Source organism: Abramis brama (assembly GCF_963993115.1).
Source record: "Abramis brama genome assembly, chromosome: 10".
Classification (NCBI taxonomy): domain Eukaryota; kingdom Metazoa; phylum Chordata; class Actinopteri; order Cypriniformes; family Leuciscidae; genus Abramis; species Abramis brama.
The window spans coordinates 22,404,047-22,421,468 of record NC_139972.1 but is presented as its reverse complement, the minus strand read 5'-3'; the positions used below and the strand labels follow the sequence as shown (position 1 = coordinate 22,421,468).

General features: G+C 36.7%; 1 protein-coding gene across 6 annotated transcripts in view; it reads right to left on the bottom strand.

Annotated features, from left to right (window-relative positions):
* Positions 1-17,422, bottom strand: part of rap1gap2a (RAP1 GTPase activating protein 2a) — an 80,468-nt gene that overhangs the window by 24,844 nt on the left and 38,202 nt on the right. Inside the window, exon 1 of one of the 6 annotated variants that reach the window (XM_084127150.1) lies at positions 12,588-12,859. The exons of 4 other annotated variants lie outside the window; for them this stretch is intronic. In XM_084127150.1, coding sequence (XP_083983276.1) covers positions 12,588-12,811 — 224 coding nt within the window. In that variant the 5' untranslated portion in view covers positions 12,812-12,859. Of the gene's footprint in view, positions 1-12,587; positions 12,860-17,422 lie in introns of those variants that run through there. One more of the 6 variants, XM_084127143.1, reaches the window with a different exon arrangement.

The window sequence follows — 17,422 nt, the reverse complement described above, 5'->3', positions numbered from 1 at the left end:
TCCTGAGATTTGGTAGTTTTGCACTAAAACAAAACCCTGGCCCTCAGACGTACAGTAGATGTGTGTGCGCACACACACACACACACACACACACACACACACACACACAGTCAATGCAGTACCCTTTGAAAGAGTTAACTGAAAAGAACATGGTTTTGCCTCTAGAGACTAAGGTAAAAGACTGCAGGATAGAAAAACCCAATAACATCAATTCTTCTGTTTGCCTTGGTATCTGCACAGAGACATAACAAGAACAACTAAGAGCAGCCAGCCCTGCAGACAAACTGCTGTAGGTCAAAAAAGAAGAGGGATAAAGAAGAGGGATAAGGAGGGGGGACAAGGAATAAGGAAAGGCGTAAGTCTCCAAGCAGGAACATGATCGCATTTTAAAAGCAGTTCTTTCAGCCAAAGACAAATGACAGAGGGTCTACTTGGAATCAGAGGTTAAAATTAGTCAGGCAGACCAACTCTGGTCTAGAAATGCAGCTCCTTGCAGACGGTCTCAAGTGAGGGTCCATTAAAATCTTCCCTTACATTACACCTCTGAGGGTCATTAAACTCCAAAAACATTGACCACATGAAGAGCTGTAGCTGGAAAATGCCACATTGATGCATACAAGAGGCTGTGAAAGTTTCAATGGAAGATGTAGGAGAGTCATTTCAATCAGAGTGGATGGAACCAATAACATAAACACAATTTATACATAATATTTAGTATCATAATACCACAATAACCACAAAGGTCATATGCATTTGCAGAGATTTTGACTGTGGAACTAGATTTAGTCCAACAAAAAAGTTGTAGGACTAAAATTAAGACGAAATGTATAAGATTCAGCACTATTAAAAATCAAATAACCAAATTTGTGACATTGATCAGAAAAAAAAAATAACTATGGTAACACTTTCCAATAAGGTCCAATTAGTTAATGTTATTTATTGCACCAAGGACGATAACTATAACGATAATGATAAAAATAAAGATATAGTTCTAAAATAGTAATAAATATAAAAAAAATAAAATGTGTTGCAGAGTCTACACCACAACTATAAAAACAGCACAGAGAAACAATATCATTGGAATCCCTTTCAGAACGATTTTTTTCCAGCTGACGAACAATAAAAACATTGGCAGCCAATCAGAATCCATCCTGGTTGAAAGAGCTCAAGCATTTAAAGTGGCAGATGACAAAAACTACAGCACGCGCTTAGAATAAACAGAGCGTTAGCGTTCGCTGGTGTGGACACTAATATAGTTATTGTTATCCTTATAGTTATCGTTCTTGGTGTGAACAGGCCTTAACAAATGAGCAATGCATTTGTTACCATATTTATAAATATTTTGTAACATTAATACATGACGTTAATAATAAAAATATTCATTGTTAGTTCATGTTAAAAGATACAACTTTTAATATGAATAATTTATTAGTAAATATTGAAAATAACACTAACTAAGATTATTAAATGCTTTAGAAGTATTTTTCATTGTTGTTAACTAATGCAGTCAACTATTGTTAAAACAAAAATGGAACCTAATTGTAAAGTCTAACCAAAGTTATTAAATCAGAAAATGATGTAAAATAAAATAATTTATGAATGAAACATCCAGCAGTCTAACGCAGTGACAAAGCAAATTTGCTGTTTTGTTGCCTAGAAGGTTTCAGCATGGGTAGCTGTCCTGGACATTACTAAAATATCACATTAAGTGGAGGGACACAGTCAATGTTAATGTACTTCGTTGATGCGTATATTCCCCTTTTCCCTTTCTAAAATACATCCAGCACACAGAAACCATTCACTTAGACTCAAAAGCCGCGTCTGGATGCCAGCCTTTCAATTGTTAACGGGAAACTGAGTCTACCCATGACTGCAGCTGCTTGAGGGGACATGCTCCAGAACACCAGGACTCTTGTTAAAAATGACCAGTTGTGCTCCAGATTCATGTCTATACTGCACTGCACCTTTCTCCCAGCTGGGTCACCAGAACAATGCCAGCTGCTGCTATGGATCTAAAGTCAAGAGGACAAACAGATGGGAAACAGCAGAGGCTGATGTCAAAGTTTGTGGGACCAATCCCAGTCTACTGTGTTTTGACACAGTTCCCTCAAATTAGGCAGATGCCAACATGTGCTGCGTAGCATACAAGTTTTCTTGCAACAAAAGATAAACACGGTTTGTATACGACAGACCACACTATGTGTTTTGTGAGGTGAACTGAGAAACCATTGAAATTCAAGACACATTTAAAAACCAAATACTAAAACCATAAAAGACAAGCATGTTGAGGTTTTTTTTTTTAAAGCAATGGAATAATATAACAGGAAATCATCCTCACACAAAAAAAGTTCACACACACACAATGTTGTAACGTTACAATCAGAAATACATATGCGCTGCTTTTACATGCAGTCTGAAACTGGTGTAGCTTAGAGGCAATGTATTGTTGATCAGCATTTCTAATGACACTCATTGCTGATGTAACTGTCACTGACTAGGCCTACATCACTCTCACTTTGCATGAGTGGACAGGACCACAAACACCACTAAATGCCCAGTGTTCGATCATTACTCATCAGTGGGAGATTTTCAGTCGTTAATGATCTTAAACATACAGTTTACCAAAACAAAAAGAGATAAAACACTTAAGACTGAAATTATCTACAAAACAATGTTTGATGACAACAATTTTAGAGTAGAAAGGCTTTTTTTATGTATTCCAATAATCTGTTTAATGTTTTAATTACAATTTCGAAAAAGTCATTTTTAACAGTGTAGCAAAAGTGTTGTAAAATTACAAAACAATACACTCAAACTAGACTTAAAAACACTATTTCAGTCTTTCTACTTCAAAATGTTATGTTTAATTCAATGTGTTACTTGCAGTTTCTTTGCTCACTGTAAAAAGTGATCAGTTGATTTGTTGACTAGGTGGGGTATGTGATTCTCTTTTTTGTACATTTTTTCAAAATCACTTGAAATCCTATTCCTAACCCACTTACAGCCACTGAGTTAGAAGCACTGAAATTAAAATTAAGCAATTTAATCATCTGTGGAAGGGGCAGGACTCAAAAAACTCCAGCCAATCATTTCCAAGACCACCTAGAATCATTGGACAGTAAGTTCGTCAATCAAACGGTCGTACCATCCCCCCTCCCCCCATCCCCCTCGCGTGCGTGACCGCGAGAGACAGAGAGAGAGTAATGGGTGGAGTCAGGGCCAGCGTTGGAAGAAAGAAGGTAGGACCATTTGAGTTGTGTATTTTCAAAATCTGCCGGCCGTTTTGCAAATCCCATACCCTACCTTTAACATAAAAAAGTAAGGAAACCCGTTGCCTTAAAATTATTAAGTAAATAAGCTTCATGCGTAATTTAATAAAATAAGTTGTGTGAACATAACACGTAAGTTAATTATTTCAATTATGCATGAAGTTTATTTACTTAATGATTTTAAGTTATGTGAACATAACTTAATTTGTTCAATTACGCATAAAGTTTATTTACTTAACCTTACGGGTTTCCTCACTTTTTTAAGTTAAGTCAACTGATTACTTCTTACAGTGTAATAATTTGTGAAATTTACTATCAATATCTGGGGGGAAATCCAACACAATTGTTTTGTGTGTGTGTGTGTGTGTGTGTGTTCACTGTTATAAAGATTACATTTGATTAAGTTCATAAAATGTACATGGGGGATGTGGAAAGAGGCTGAGAGGTTTGCTGTGCTGGGCACAATGGAAAGATGAAGACTTAAAGATAGATAAACAGATAAACAGGCAGATAAACAGGCTTATATGAAAGTTACATGAAACTTTTTCCTGGAACTCTACTGCAGAGTGCGTTTATGATGCTGACTTATGAATAAAGCCTTACAGCAGCCCTGGAACACAATTAACAATCACAGTAATTCACCGCTATGGCTTTATTAGAATCTTATCAGCTCATAGGGAGAACCGGGAAGTTGTGATATCTCTAGTTGTCCTGCACATGCTCTCTTCCCTCATTTCCAGTCCATAGTTTCATCACGAGGCTATCTGCCTCTTTAATTAGGCCTGATTCAATACTAATCACATCTGCCCAGTGATTATGATTATCTGTTCCGGCAACATGCCTCATGCTTTGATTGCACTCCAGAGAAACAAAGACAACATATACATGCTGAGTAAATATATAAGCGGTCTTGATATTGGTCAAAATAGGTATAGGTATAATATTTTTGTAAAAAAACTCCAGGCAACCAATTTTCTAAAATAATCAGGATCTTGTATCACTCTGTGACTTCTTTCTTCTCGCATAATAAAATTATTTAAATGCGTTTAAACATAAAAAAAGAAAAAAAAGAGAGAGAAAAAAAGAAATATGCACTAGTGTTAAAATATTTTAAGTACATTTTATGTAAACATTTATAATGTTACAGAAGATTTCTATTTTTAAAAAATGCTGTTATTTTAAGCTTTCTGTTCATCAAAGAATCCTTTAAAAAATATATCACGGTTTCTACAAAATTATTAAGCAGCACAATTGTCTGTTTTCAAAATTGATAATAATAAGAAATGTTTCTTGAGCATCAAATCAGCATGTGAAGGATCATGTGACACTGAAGACTGGAGTAATGATGCTAAAAATTCAGCTTTGCCATTACAGGAATTAATTATATCTTAAAATATATTAAAATAAAAAAAATTTTCAAATCACAAGCCTTGGTGAACATTTCATGAAACTATAATGGAATGGAATAGAATGGAATAGAATGGAATAGAATAGAATGGAATGGAATGGAATAGAATAGAATAGAATAGTTTGTCCATTTATTCAATGATTTATCAGGAAAGTTCTGATACCCGTCCTGATATATTAGTTTTGTTTGTGTGTGATTTTCACATACTGACTATACATTATCACTTACAAATTAAATATGACAAGGGAGAAGACCAGACTAGAGGAAAGGAGATATTGCCTGACGGCTGACAATTAAATCCTAATTATAAATGTTATTTTTGACCTTGATAAATACTTATGAAAACCGAAAATGAACTTGATCAGTCCCCCTTTGATGATTGCAAATGGCAAATCACTGTAGTAATGGACATAATATTCAGCAAATTAGAAAGAGAAAAAAACAATGACAAGCAGAAGCAATTTATTGTTTACCTACCAAAGGCACTGTGTATTTATTCTGCTCTTATCAACTAATTTAATATGATCCGGGCAGGTTCATTCTTTTACAGATACAGTCCGCAGCCTAAACATTATCTACGAGCTATACGATTATGCAATTACTATGACAGTGTCAAAGCTCTGCTCGTCAACGGAACTGACAGTTCACGTCTCTTTTATCATTCTTCTCCCAGCAAGGGATTATGGGAAGCAATACCAGTGTTGTTTAAATGGATAATGTTTTAGTCCTTAGATAACTCTCAGAGTGGTCAGAGGCCGGCTTCCTGTTGTACGTTGATATGTTGAGGCTATTTATAGAAAGTGTTAAATGTGGACTGCAGCCAGTGTCCCAACATGGTATACATACCACATAGACATTCAGTCTCACACACACTGACACACAAACAAAGGAAAATGCCTTGTAATACAAATGTAATTTTGACAAACTCAATATGGAAATTTAATTAAGAATGAATTGCTGCTGAAACAGAGCGTTTTAACACATAAAAGGAACAATCGATACTGAGTGCTGCTAAAACTCTCTCTGCTTTTAGACCCTGCTGTGCTAACAAGAATTAGAAAGTCGCTCAATAGGGCTCAATTAAGGCATTCAGTCTTTTTTCTTTGTTTACGAAAGTTAAACAAGAAAAAAATCAAAGTGTTAAAGTACTAGAGGAATATGGCATTGTGCCATGAGGACAAAGTGTTACAACTTTTATTTGATCAAATTCAATCTTATTCCTTCTTAACAGACTATACGAAAATGAACGTTCAAAAATAACATTATAAAAAGAGCCCAAAAAGGTCATTCAAGTTCACTGACTGGTTCCTACAACTCCAAAGACTAGCAGTTACCAACCTTGTTAGGATCAATTAATGATGCAATATACACAGCAGGCTAAATTATGAACCTCTAGAAAATCTTTTCTTAATAGGAAGCTGGCTGGCTCCTGACTCTTTGCACCTGTTCTCCATTTTACTCTACTGAGATTTTGCCCACCACCTGTAGAAAATCAATAACTCACTTAATAAAGCAATTCAGTCACCATTACACATTAGCAAGACTAGCCTCGCTACTATGGCAACTGCTCAGAGGTTGACATCCTATATGGCTAATAACTCTCAGCAGGATGAGAGTAACAATAAAGAGCTCAGGAGAAAATGTTATACATTTACACATTATTTCATTCCTTTTCCACAGAACAATGGCAAAATAAAATAGTTGTTCAGCTTTTCTTAAAGAAGAAGTTCTGAGGATCAAACAAACCATCTAGATGTCACAGTCCGTGGATCAAAATCAAACTCTCTTATACACGTTCATTTTTAAGTTGTATTCTCTACCAAGTTCATAAAACAGTACTGTGCTGGTTCCATTTCATTCCATACCAAAAAATAAATAAATATATATATATATATAAAAATAAGTATGCTGTAAAAAATTTCAAAATTGTAAATAGAACAGATTATTTGAGTAGGCTATGTTTTAATGGGGTCATGAATTGAGAAATAAAATTTTCCTTGAACTTTTGACATATAAGAGGTCATTGAACTATAAAAATATCCTGTAAGTTTCAGACCCCAAACTTCCTCATTAGTCCAAAAACAGCTTTTATTTAAAACCAAGCTCAGAATTTCGTCATAGTGTGACGAAAGACCGCCTCTACAGACTGCCTCTATCAACGCCTACTTCTACATCGTTGCCTCTTTAGCTCCGCCCACTGATTCACATGTCATGTGGTAGTAAATACGAGACAGGCGCAACTGCAGTGCCAACTACATTGGATCCGACAGTAATGTCGCAACACACAAGCGTAAGTACAATTGTCACTATTGCTTTGTCTGATACAGATTGCTTGATATTTAGCGCCGCAGTCAAACTGAATAGTTGTGATATGCTGTTCTTTCCTTTGCTTCAGCATTTATGGGGTTAATGCGTTGGATTAATATCGGATACGGAAGAAAACACATAGAGAATGCTGATATACTGTAGTTGCTTTTATCTAAGCCATTTACTGTAATCCTGAATAAAAGCTTCAGGGGCCGACATCTTATGTTTTATCATCAGTAAGACATTACAACACATTTCATTTTATTTAAAACACGACACTGCAAAATGACAATGTATATGTTTGAAAAGGATGAACTAATGGCCTATAAGAACAACAGTGTGACAAACAATGGCACATTCATTCATAATTCCATTTACACAAAACACCGTAAATCATCCTTTGTCCATTATAACTGTGGTAACTCCAAGTACTTATTTTAATATGCACAACTGTGACCCAATCATAGCAGTCTCCAAAAACAGGGTAGAAAATGGCCAATTACTTCTAAATTTTGATGTAAAATTCTTTAAAACGTTATAAGTGGACCTCAGAGAACAATTAAAAAATGCAGTTCATGACCCCTTTAAAACTAAATCATATTTCAGTCTTTCAAAATTGTTTAATTCAATGTTATGTGCCGTTTCCATTGTATGTCATTTGAGTGAAATGTGTTTCAAAGTAAATCCTACACCATTTTTCCCCCCCAATGTAGCTGTTGTATATTTCAGAAACTTCAGAAAGTTTGGTGGTGCGTGATTTTTGTTTCTACAGATTGATATTACGAATCAGATTATAAAAAAAAGCTAAATAAGAAAACAAGTAGGCTACTGGCAAGGGAACAGACACAAACCTGTTGATATGCATTCCCTCTTTCCAACTGTCTGAATAAATCCAATTCATTCTCACATCAACAATATCTTCCCTCACCTGTTTGACAGTATTCAGTCTGATGTATGGTTTTGCCTCCAGCGTGACTCTGGGAGCAGCTCGTGTTTATTTGCCTTTAGACAAATTGGACAGTTGTTAGTTTTTGGAGGCTTTCCACATTCAAAAAGTCAAAAAGAGTCTCATCAGACCAGCACAGGGGCCTTGAGGGGGGCTGGTGAGACGCTGCCATTGAGCAGGGCTTTTGATATCACTCCCTCTATTAAAGCAACCTGTGCTCCTCTGGGGTTTTTAAATGCATTAACCCTTTGTCCATATCTCTAAATCAACAGTCTAACAGGAGACAAAGAGGACGCCACAGGGTTTTGAGAGAGCGAGAATGGGAGAGAGAAAGGGGGAAAGAAAAGTGACTTCTAAAAATACCCTCCTCAGTTCAACTGCTCTGTAAATAGGCTCTATACAACCTGTCAGTGAAACCGTTTCGGAAGCACTTGTTAAGAGAGACGTGGTCACCTCATCCATTCCACTTATACAGATACAGTTCAATGGACCACTATACACACACACACACCAGAAGAGACACTTTTATTTTGATAATGAGTGGCAGCTATACTATCGCCCTATAAAAGGTAAAATGCAGAAACTATGGCAACAGTGAAGCTGGGGAAAATGGCTTCAGTGTGTTTTGATTGAATTTTGATTGATTTGATATCACTTTTCACACTCTGTCTTCTCTGAATCTGTGCTTAGTTGAGCTAAACTAATCTGTCACAGAACAGATCATATTCTGAAAGATCTGATTTTGTTCACAAATCGATTCGGAGGTTGACATTTGTCCATATCTATTTTTTTATTTAATAAAAATACATAAAAAGCAACGCATTTCTTACAGTGACTTGAATACACAACTTACAGCATCTGGTCAACATGTATTTTGTATGTACATTTATGTATTCAAACTGGAGGTATAATGTCTGAAATATAAACAGAGAAAAAGAAAAAAAAGCCTCTTTCATTAAAAGGATGAAAGAGAAAACCATATTGAGTAGTTTGGCATAATTGTGCAGACATCCAGAATGTGCAGGCGGAAAAAAATGGAAATTACATCACAGAAAGGAAGACCGAAGACCATCATAATAACTGCGTCAAGGTCAGTAAGTCTCTTAAAATATTAGTTAATTTGACTTTATGACATGGTAAGGACATTCAGGTTGTGGTACAAAAAGCATAATGATATTTATTTATGAATTAATCATAAATACTCGGAATAATTCATGATATTTGTAATAATGATTAATATGTGGATATATTCAAGGTGCATCGAATTTACTTAATACAACACATGACCTGCTTAGAGTCATTAAAATGAAATGTTGATACAAAATCAAATGTATTTTCAGATTGTTAAAATCACTTTATCACTGATTTGTTATTGACTCGTTGACAAAATGACTGTGTTTTGTTTTCGCACGGCAGTACAAATCAAACAAAAAGTTCAGGGACATTCAGAAGGAATATTCCACTCCCTCTCATTTAATGTTTACCTTTAGTAGGACTGATAAGGAACATTAGAGCGTAATCCATCACTTGCTCAATATGCTTTGTTGCCATTTGACCCCTTACTTTGAGTTTTTACTGTGTGTATTTTACTGAGTGATCTTCGCCATTGTGCTGGCAGCTAGAGGACTGTTTTACAGCCTCTTCTGGATGAATGAGCTGCATGGTTTTTTCCAGGTACTCAAAGATGACTCGCTCTTACAGTTGCAGACTATGATTCAGCTGTGATACCGAATGAGAAACTGAACTGGAATCTTATGCTGGGAATCTTATCCTCGGACCTAGAGGACATTGAGTCTGTGTATGTTTATATGAGAGGCAGAGGGCAAAAGGTGACCTAGTTTAGTTTAATTTCATGCAGCTGCTAATCAAAAACGCTTTCTCAACAACAGAGAGAGAGAGAGAGGGGGGGGGGGGGCAAAACAACTGAGCGAAGAGGAAGTAAAGGTGGGAGGAGGGCACAGCGGAGGTACATAAGGAAAAAAAAATTACACATGGAGAAAAGTGAAAAAAGCTGAAGGAAAATAAAGTGTGATGGAAACAGAATGAGTCAGGAGGTAGAGGCAGTTCATGTGAACTGCAGGAGACAGGATCATGGGAGAAATGAGTGATGAAGGTGGAGAAAATTAGATTTCAGTGAATGAAACAGGAAACCAGAAAAACATTTGCTTTGGTGCTTAATGAGCTTATGAAGAAATGCTTTCGCTGCTGCTCTCATCTTACAGCACTTGCCAAGATAAATGGAAGAGGAGCATCATGTAAAATAAAGAATCATTAAGCAAAATAAAACATGAAACTAGTCAAGGTGGTAGAGAGACTGAAAAAAAATAAAAAAATAAAAAAATCTAAAAAAGTATTTGTCTTGTTTTCCAGTAATAAAAATATCAAATGTTGTTTTTGTTTTTTTTAAGAAATAAATTGAATTGAGGAGCAAAATTGCATTAGATAAAGACTTTTAAAGTCTTTTTTTTTATTTGTTTTTAGATGTATGCTACAAAAAAAAATATTCTTAAATGCTTAAAATAAAATCTTCCAATCAGGTAAAAAATAAATGTTGTTTTTTTTTATAAATGTATTATTATATTATATTATATTATATTATATTATATTATATTATATTATATTATATTATATTATATTATATTATATTATATATTAATTATACAGCTAAGGTGCAGAATTTCTCTTCTTGTAAATATGTCTTAATTAAATTCAACAATGGATAATTTTTTATTTAATAACTTCACCTTGTTTTATGGATTTTTTTATATTTATACTGGAAATCAGGACAAAAGCACTGGTAAAGAAGGCTCTTTTTTAAAGAGCTTTTTATCAACTCAAAGAGCGTCATTAACTCATCAACATCATTAAATTACACTCTCGAACCTTGTACCAAACCTTTCAGTTTAAGATAAAACAATGCAATTACTACAGCATTCAACCATTTGATTAAGACAAGAGGGAGCAATAACTTTCCTGACCAAACTTGAAACAACCAGCCTTCAAGGTGATTCACATTATAATGTTGATAGATATGCCCTGCTTATCACTCATTCAAACACAGCAGACCTGTAAAGCCTGTCAGATGTAGACTTTCTTCACACGGAGTGCCCATCTGAGCTGAAGAACGGGACAGAACGGATCTAGAGGGAATAAACAGGGCGACTCCAGCTGGGCCGTCTCGCAGTGATGTCAGTAACCATGCCAGTTATCGATGACATCTATGCAAATGGAGCCGCACACGCGGCGCCTCCGAACACAAATCGCATTGTGTGCAGGGTTCAGAGACACGACACCTGCGTAAAAGAGTTTGTTTGGACGTGCCTATGCGGTCAAATCGGTTTTAATTAATGATTAGACAAAGTATACACTAGGGCCACTGTTAGTGATAATCATGCCAGTTGATATAGAGCAACACGGCTACTGACCAGACAGCCACTGGAGAAGCCTTTAGTAAATGATAGCTGAGAAATAGTTTTGCGGTTTCTTCCTCTGAGATTTACTTCTACAAACGATCTGACCTGGATGACCCTGACAAGGGGAGTTTGGTGAAAACTATCTGCCCCCCTCTCTCTCTCTCTCTCTCTCTCTCTCTGTCTCTCTCTGTCTCTCTCTCTGTTTACTCTCTCTCTGTTTAACAGAGCTGTATTTGCTTTTGAACTCTTTGTACATGGACTGTTACAAAGGAAAGAGAAAATACACGCAATCTTCTTAATATCTTAACTGATTCTCCTAGACAGCGATGAGATCTGATAAGAGAGCAAGGGAGCTTTTGCTTGTCCTGAAAAAAAAGACCCCCAACAACCTCACATTGAGTTTCAGAAGATTAGAGTTATTATGGTTAACTAAAATTATTTAAAGTATTCATTCATTAAAATATAAATATTAGATTAAACTTAAAGTAAATGAAAATTAGAAATTTATAGCTAAAATTTAAGCACTACAATTGCTGGGGAAAAAAACTTAAACTGAAATAAAACTTAATTTAACCTAAATTACAAAAGAAAATTCAATAAAATTAAACCTAAAAATATGAAAAATAAAAGTTAATTTAAAATAATCCAAATTACAACATTATATAAAAAAATCTAGAATAACACTGCTCTCAACAATGTCTCAAACTGTCCTCAGATTTGTACCAAATTTACACCAAAGTCTGTGATTAAAATGTCTCAACATTTATCATCATATTCTTGCGAGACCAGAAATGTAATCCATGATAATTCTATAGCCATACAGTACATTGACTGTACAGTATATCAGCAATTGACTAATTTATGTGTTAAGTCATTTCTCCATCAGAAACAGTTGAGATACTTTAATGGTACATATAATTGAGAACTCCATCAAGTGTCCTGAGTTATGAATGAGCAATACATAAGAAATGAAATTTTTCTTTGGGGCATATGAGGACGGAAGCTGGGAAGTTGGAAACGAGAACATCCTCAAAAGAGCCACAAAAAATGATCCTTTACTATATACTGACCCAATTACAACACACTCTGGGATGACAATAAATGTATTAAGTGTACATAAAGACCTATACATAGCCATAAACGCAGGTCAACTAGAGCACGGCGGCCGAAAACAACACCAGAACCGAGCCAGATCTGAAATCACAGGTCAAATTAGTGGGTGGGAAAAAATAAAGTTCACCCACCGCTCCTTCTCTCTCTCTTTCTCCTTCTGCCGTCTGGACTTGTGCAGTAGTCCGATCAGAATGACAGCAGCCCGAATGCCGGCTTTTTTTGAGTTCACTCTGGCTTCAGGATCCGACATGCTGTCTGGCCCACACTCCGAAACACACTTTGGACCAGGACCGTCCTGTGCTATTCTGGTATGACCAAGCTCTCTGCCTCTGGCTGAGGGACTGAGAATATACATCTCCGTCTACCTCTCTCCTTCTCATGCTCTCTCTCTCTCTCTCTCTCTCTCTCTCTCTCTTTCTTTCTCTCACTCGCTCCTACACCAGTTGTCATTGCCTGCCCCTGTCTGGATCTGATAGGCTGAACAGAACGCAGGCCCCGCCCCCTTCTCACCAGTCCCTCCCTCTCAATCCCTCTCTCTGCTGTGTTCCTGGACTGCTTGCCTTTCTCTTGCCAGACCTTTCTGCACTCGTTCAGTCTAAAAAAAATCTGTTCTCTTCTGCCCTCTTCGCGCAACTACGAAACACGGTCAGACTTAATTGCATCTTGCATCTTTTGTTTAGCAACATCACAACATCCTTGACCCCTTTTTGTATGTTCTATGGCATTTCTTACCATCACAAAAAGGCTTTCAGAACATTAAAGTGTATAACAATAAGGTGGTCAAATATTTGTGATCTTCCTCCTCTGCCAAAACAAGAATTTCCATTACGTTTCAGTACATTTGCATCTGCATGTTTGCGCGTTCCACAGTCCAGCTCAAGGTGCGTATCGCGGTATGCTCCCTTCTGCATCTTGTCTGACCTGTTCTTCGTTTTTCTCTCCTGTCTCTGTTTGTCTTTCATCTTCTCTTTTTGTTTGCCTTTTCCCACTGCAGGAAGTTACTCCCTCTTCTGCTGTCTGCCTAGTGTGCTGGGTCGGACTCTTTCCATGCATATCTCGCTCAATGACGGATTAATGCATGGGCCTGCTGAGCAATTGCCCCAAGGAGGTCTATAATACCTGGAGAAGGCTATCCGTTAGCATTTCCATTCATCTCAGTGGCAGCTGCTCAGCTGGTGCAGAAAACTACTGGTTAGAAATCTACCCTTGTTTTGCTCATGCCACACTGAATAAAAATAACATATAATATGTATGATGCTGGTTGGTCTTTAACACCAAACATCAACACTGAAAGTATGCAGTGTGTCATGGTACAAATTCACAATCCTTCCCTAGTCTCACTGGTTGCCCAAAGCTTGTAGTCAGATTGTGTTTAATAATGGCAATAACCCATCCAGGTTTTTTGTTTCTGTTTAAAAAAGATTAGCTACCCATATCTGCAAAAACAGATGGTTCTCTGACAACTAAAATGAAAGCTAAAACAGAAACATTGGCCAGCTGGTCCTTAATCAATAAGGATTAAAGAAGACATGAAATCAAAATTGACTTTCCTTTTTACTTTCTTAAAAGGCATTCCTTGTCTTGGTCACACACTGCTCAAATAAAAATATTTTTATTCATATTCTTTCATTATAGAATTGCTACACCTCTAAAACATCTGTATGTATCGACTGACGTCACCAAACCCACGCAATTTTCAACTCGGCTCCTTTAACCGTCATGGTCCAATCAGTTCCACATAAATACAATTAAGTTCCACCCTAACTTTTTCTTATTCTAATTGAATATCCCGTTTCTCTCAGAAATACAGTTCAAAAGTTCTTCAAACATTCTTTTTTATATATAGAAATACTTCTGAATGTGAATGCATTTGAGTTTAATATTTTGTAAATAAAGGGGTAAATTGTTTTTTGCACAAACAAAGTACTCGCGTTACTTCATAAAATTGAGGTTAAATCACATGGATTGCTTTTATGATGCCTTTACTACCTTTCTGGGTCTTGAAAGTGGTAGTTGTGTAGGCTGTCAATGGAGGGACAGAAAGCTCTCAGATATCATCAAAAATATCTTAATTTGTGTTCAGAGTCTTACAGGTTTGGAACGACATGAGGGTGAGTAATTAATGACATAATTTTTGAATGAACTAACCCTTTAAGTAAACTGGGTTGTTAAAATTAGACGTGAACTTGGTTCCTTGACATATATTGAAAACACTGAACTTCAATCCTTACCAGACCCGTTTCAGTTCAAATGTGCTACTTACTTAGTAAAAAGTCTATTTGGTAAGATATTGAAGAATCTGTTACTTTGTCATATGTAGTGCTCCCTCATAAGTGTAAAATATTAATAAGTTAAGAATGAGACAAAAACAAGCAGGGAGCTGCAACAACAAGTGCTTCAAAAAGCCCATGTGCCCCTTCCCCAGACTCAGGCTCTGCCATGGTAACGTTGCTTCGGATTCTCCAAATCTGCCACCAGGATCCTCATCCCCACGGCAACCCTGAGCTTCCTCTGGGGAAGGGGAAGGTTGACAAGCAAACCGAGTCATGTGATCATTGGAAGAGACTTGGTATCTTGTATCTGAGGAGAGGTACTGGGAAATGAATATGTGAGGTGTCTGGAAGGGAAGGTGAACATTTTCCTCTCGGCTGAGCTGTTAAGAGAGATGGAGAGCGAGAGACTCAGAATGGACACAAACTGAGCAGTCTTTCAACAAAGATCCATGAAGCTCCAGGCTGAACCCCTCAGAGAGACACAAACACAAATGCATGAGCAAACACATCCCCCTCTCCCACTCCCTCATCTCCTTACACACACAAACATTACTCCCACTGTCCCTCAGTACATCACACACACACACACACACACGCACACACACACACACACACACACACACACACACACACACACACACGGTGTAAATACCTTATAGGAAATATTACACAAATTCTTGTCTTCCAAACATCTGTAGCTCACAGCAACACACATCCCTCACACATTTCACTGCACTTCACATGACATCCCAGTGGTCTTCTTCATTCAGGTGCAAAAACACACTTTGGCCACTCATGAGGGGATGCATGGCCCGAGAAACACCGCCAGTGACTAAATAATGCTGGCAAGTTACATCACATAACCTGCAGAGCGTCGGTCATATGAAAACTCGACACCTGTGAAGGCTAGACACACGCATGCTAACACGAAGATCAAACACAAAATCAAACCCTACAACTCAGTCAGAGTTGAAATCTTCACTGTTTCTTAAGTAAAAGCTTCTGTTAGTGCTGAGGTGAAAAAACTCAAAGTAAGATCATACTGCTCAGGGTAGTTACATAGCTATATGTATGTAACATATTTCAACTGTTTGCTAAGCAATGTTAGTTTAATTTAATATTGAAACTTTTTTCCAGTAAAAACTTGCTCCACTGAAGTAAACAAGACCATGGAGATGGAGAAAAACAATGTTACAAATAGGCTTACATTAGACAATAAAATCCGAGCATAAAGATTGTTAGACAGAATTAACTTATCCTGAAATAATATTAGACAATAGTACATAAATATATTAGCCGATTACATCCTAGCATAATTAGCATTAGCTAATAATATTGTAGCATGAATACAATTGGCAAATAATATTCTAGCTTTACTATTAGCCAATATCCTACAGCATACACAACATTTGCCAATAATTTCCTTGCCTAAACAATGTTAGCCAATAATATCTTAACATATGTAATTAGCCAATATCCTAGCATAAAACAACTTTATCCAATATTGTAGCATAAATAACATTAGCCAAGATATTAGTCAATTGTCGCATAAATAGTATTAGTCAATATCCTGGCATAAAAAATGTTAGCAAATAATATCCTAGCACATAACGTTTGCAAACATGGGTTATCCAATCAAATCCCAAATGATAAAAGCAATTCTCGTCTACGCTATTTCCCACTCAACATTGTTTCATTCAGAATTATTATTATTATTATATGTGTTAAAAAAACAAAACAGCTGTGTTAAAGAGAAAATGAAGGTGACTAACACTGAACCAGACTACTGGAACACAAGGTTTTAAGGTTGCCATCAATCCGGTTTCTGCCTCAAGCTCACACATACTAAATTCATCAAAATGAAAGTACAGTAGATAGGTCTATTAGCCAGCCAAGATAGAAATGCATTGACGTTGTGTGAAGAATGAGACTAGACAAGACAAGGTGACTGAGAGAGCAGCTGAGTATAAATCCAAGCCAAACACTACAGACAGAAATAGCAGAGCACCACACAGGAGAAACATGTGGCCCTGGAGCCAAGCCCAGCCAAGCCAGAGCTCCTTAATGAGCACTATATCAGTGTGTGTTTATACACTTTCACACAAACACACAAGCTCTCATACAAAAAGATAGGGTCATTCACAATCTCTGAAACACACACACACACACACACACACACATACTGGCAGCCACTTACACACACACGTTTGGACCACAGTATCTTACTAATATAATTAGCTTTACGGGAACAAAAACATCTGTATGACACTGATGTAGAGTTAGAGCCCACCAATAAAAAAATAAAAAAATAAATGAAATGCTTAATGCAAAGGGGACAGGTAAGAGTGAGCTGGTAATTGGATAGGTACTGAGAACTCTTTTACCATGGTGTCTTGTCTTTAAATGGGTCATCTTAACCTCATGTTGCTCCAGGGAGACAACACTTGCACAGAGTACATAGTAAATTGCTTTGGAAGGGACCAATTAGCCCTGTTAAATAGCAGCAATATTTAAACTGTGGAAAACATAATAAAGTGGAAATGATGTTGAATTATTTTTGTCAGTGCTAAAAGTAAGTAAAGGGAAAAAGTCAGCTCATTATCGCAAAATAAACCTGGGCAGGGTGGCAGGTCTTGTGAAGGGGTATATTTTTGTGATAATGGCCTGCTGACTGTACAATAACTTATTAAAAC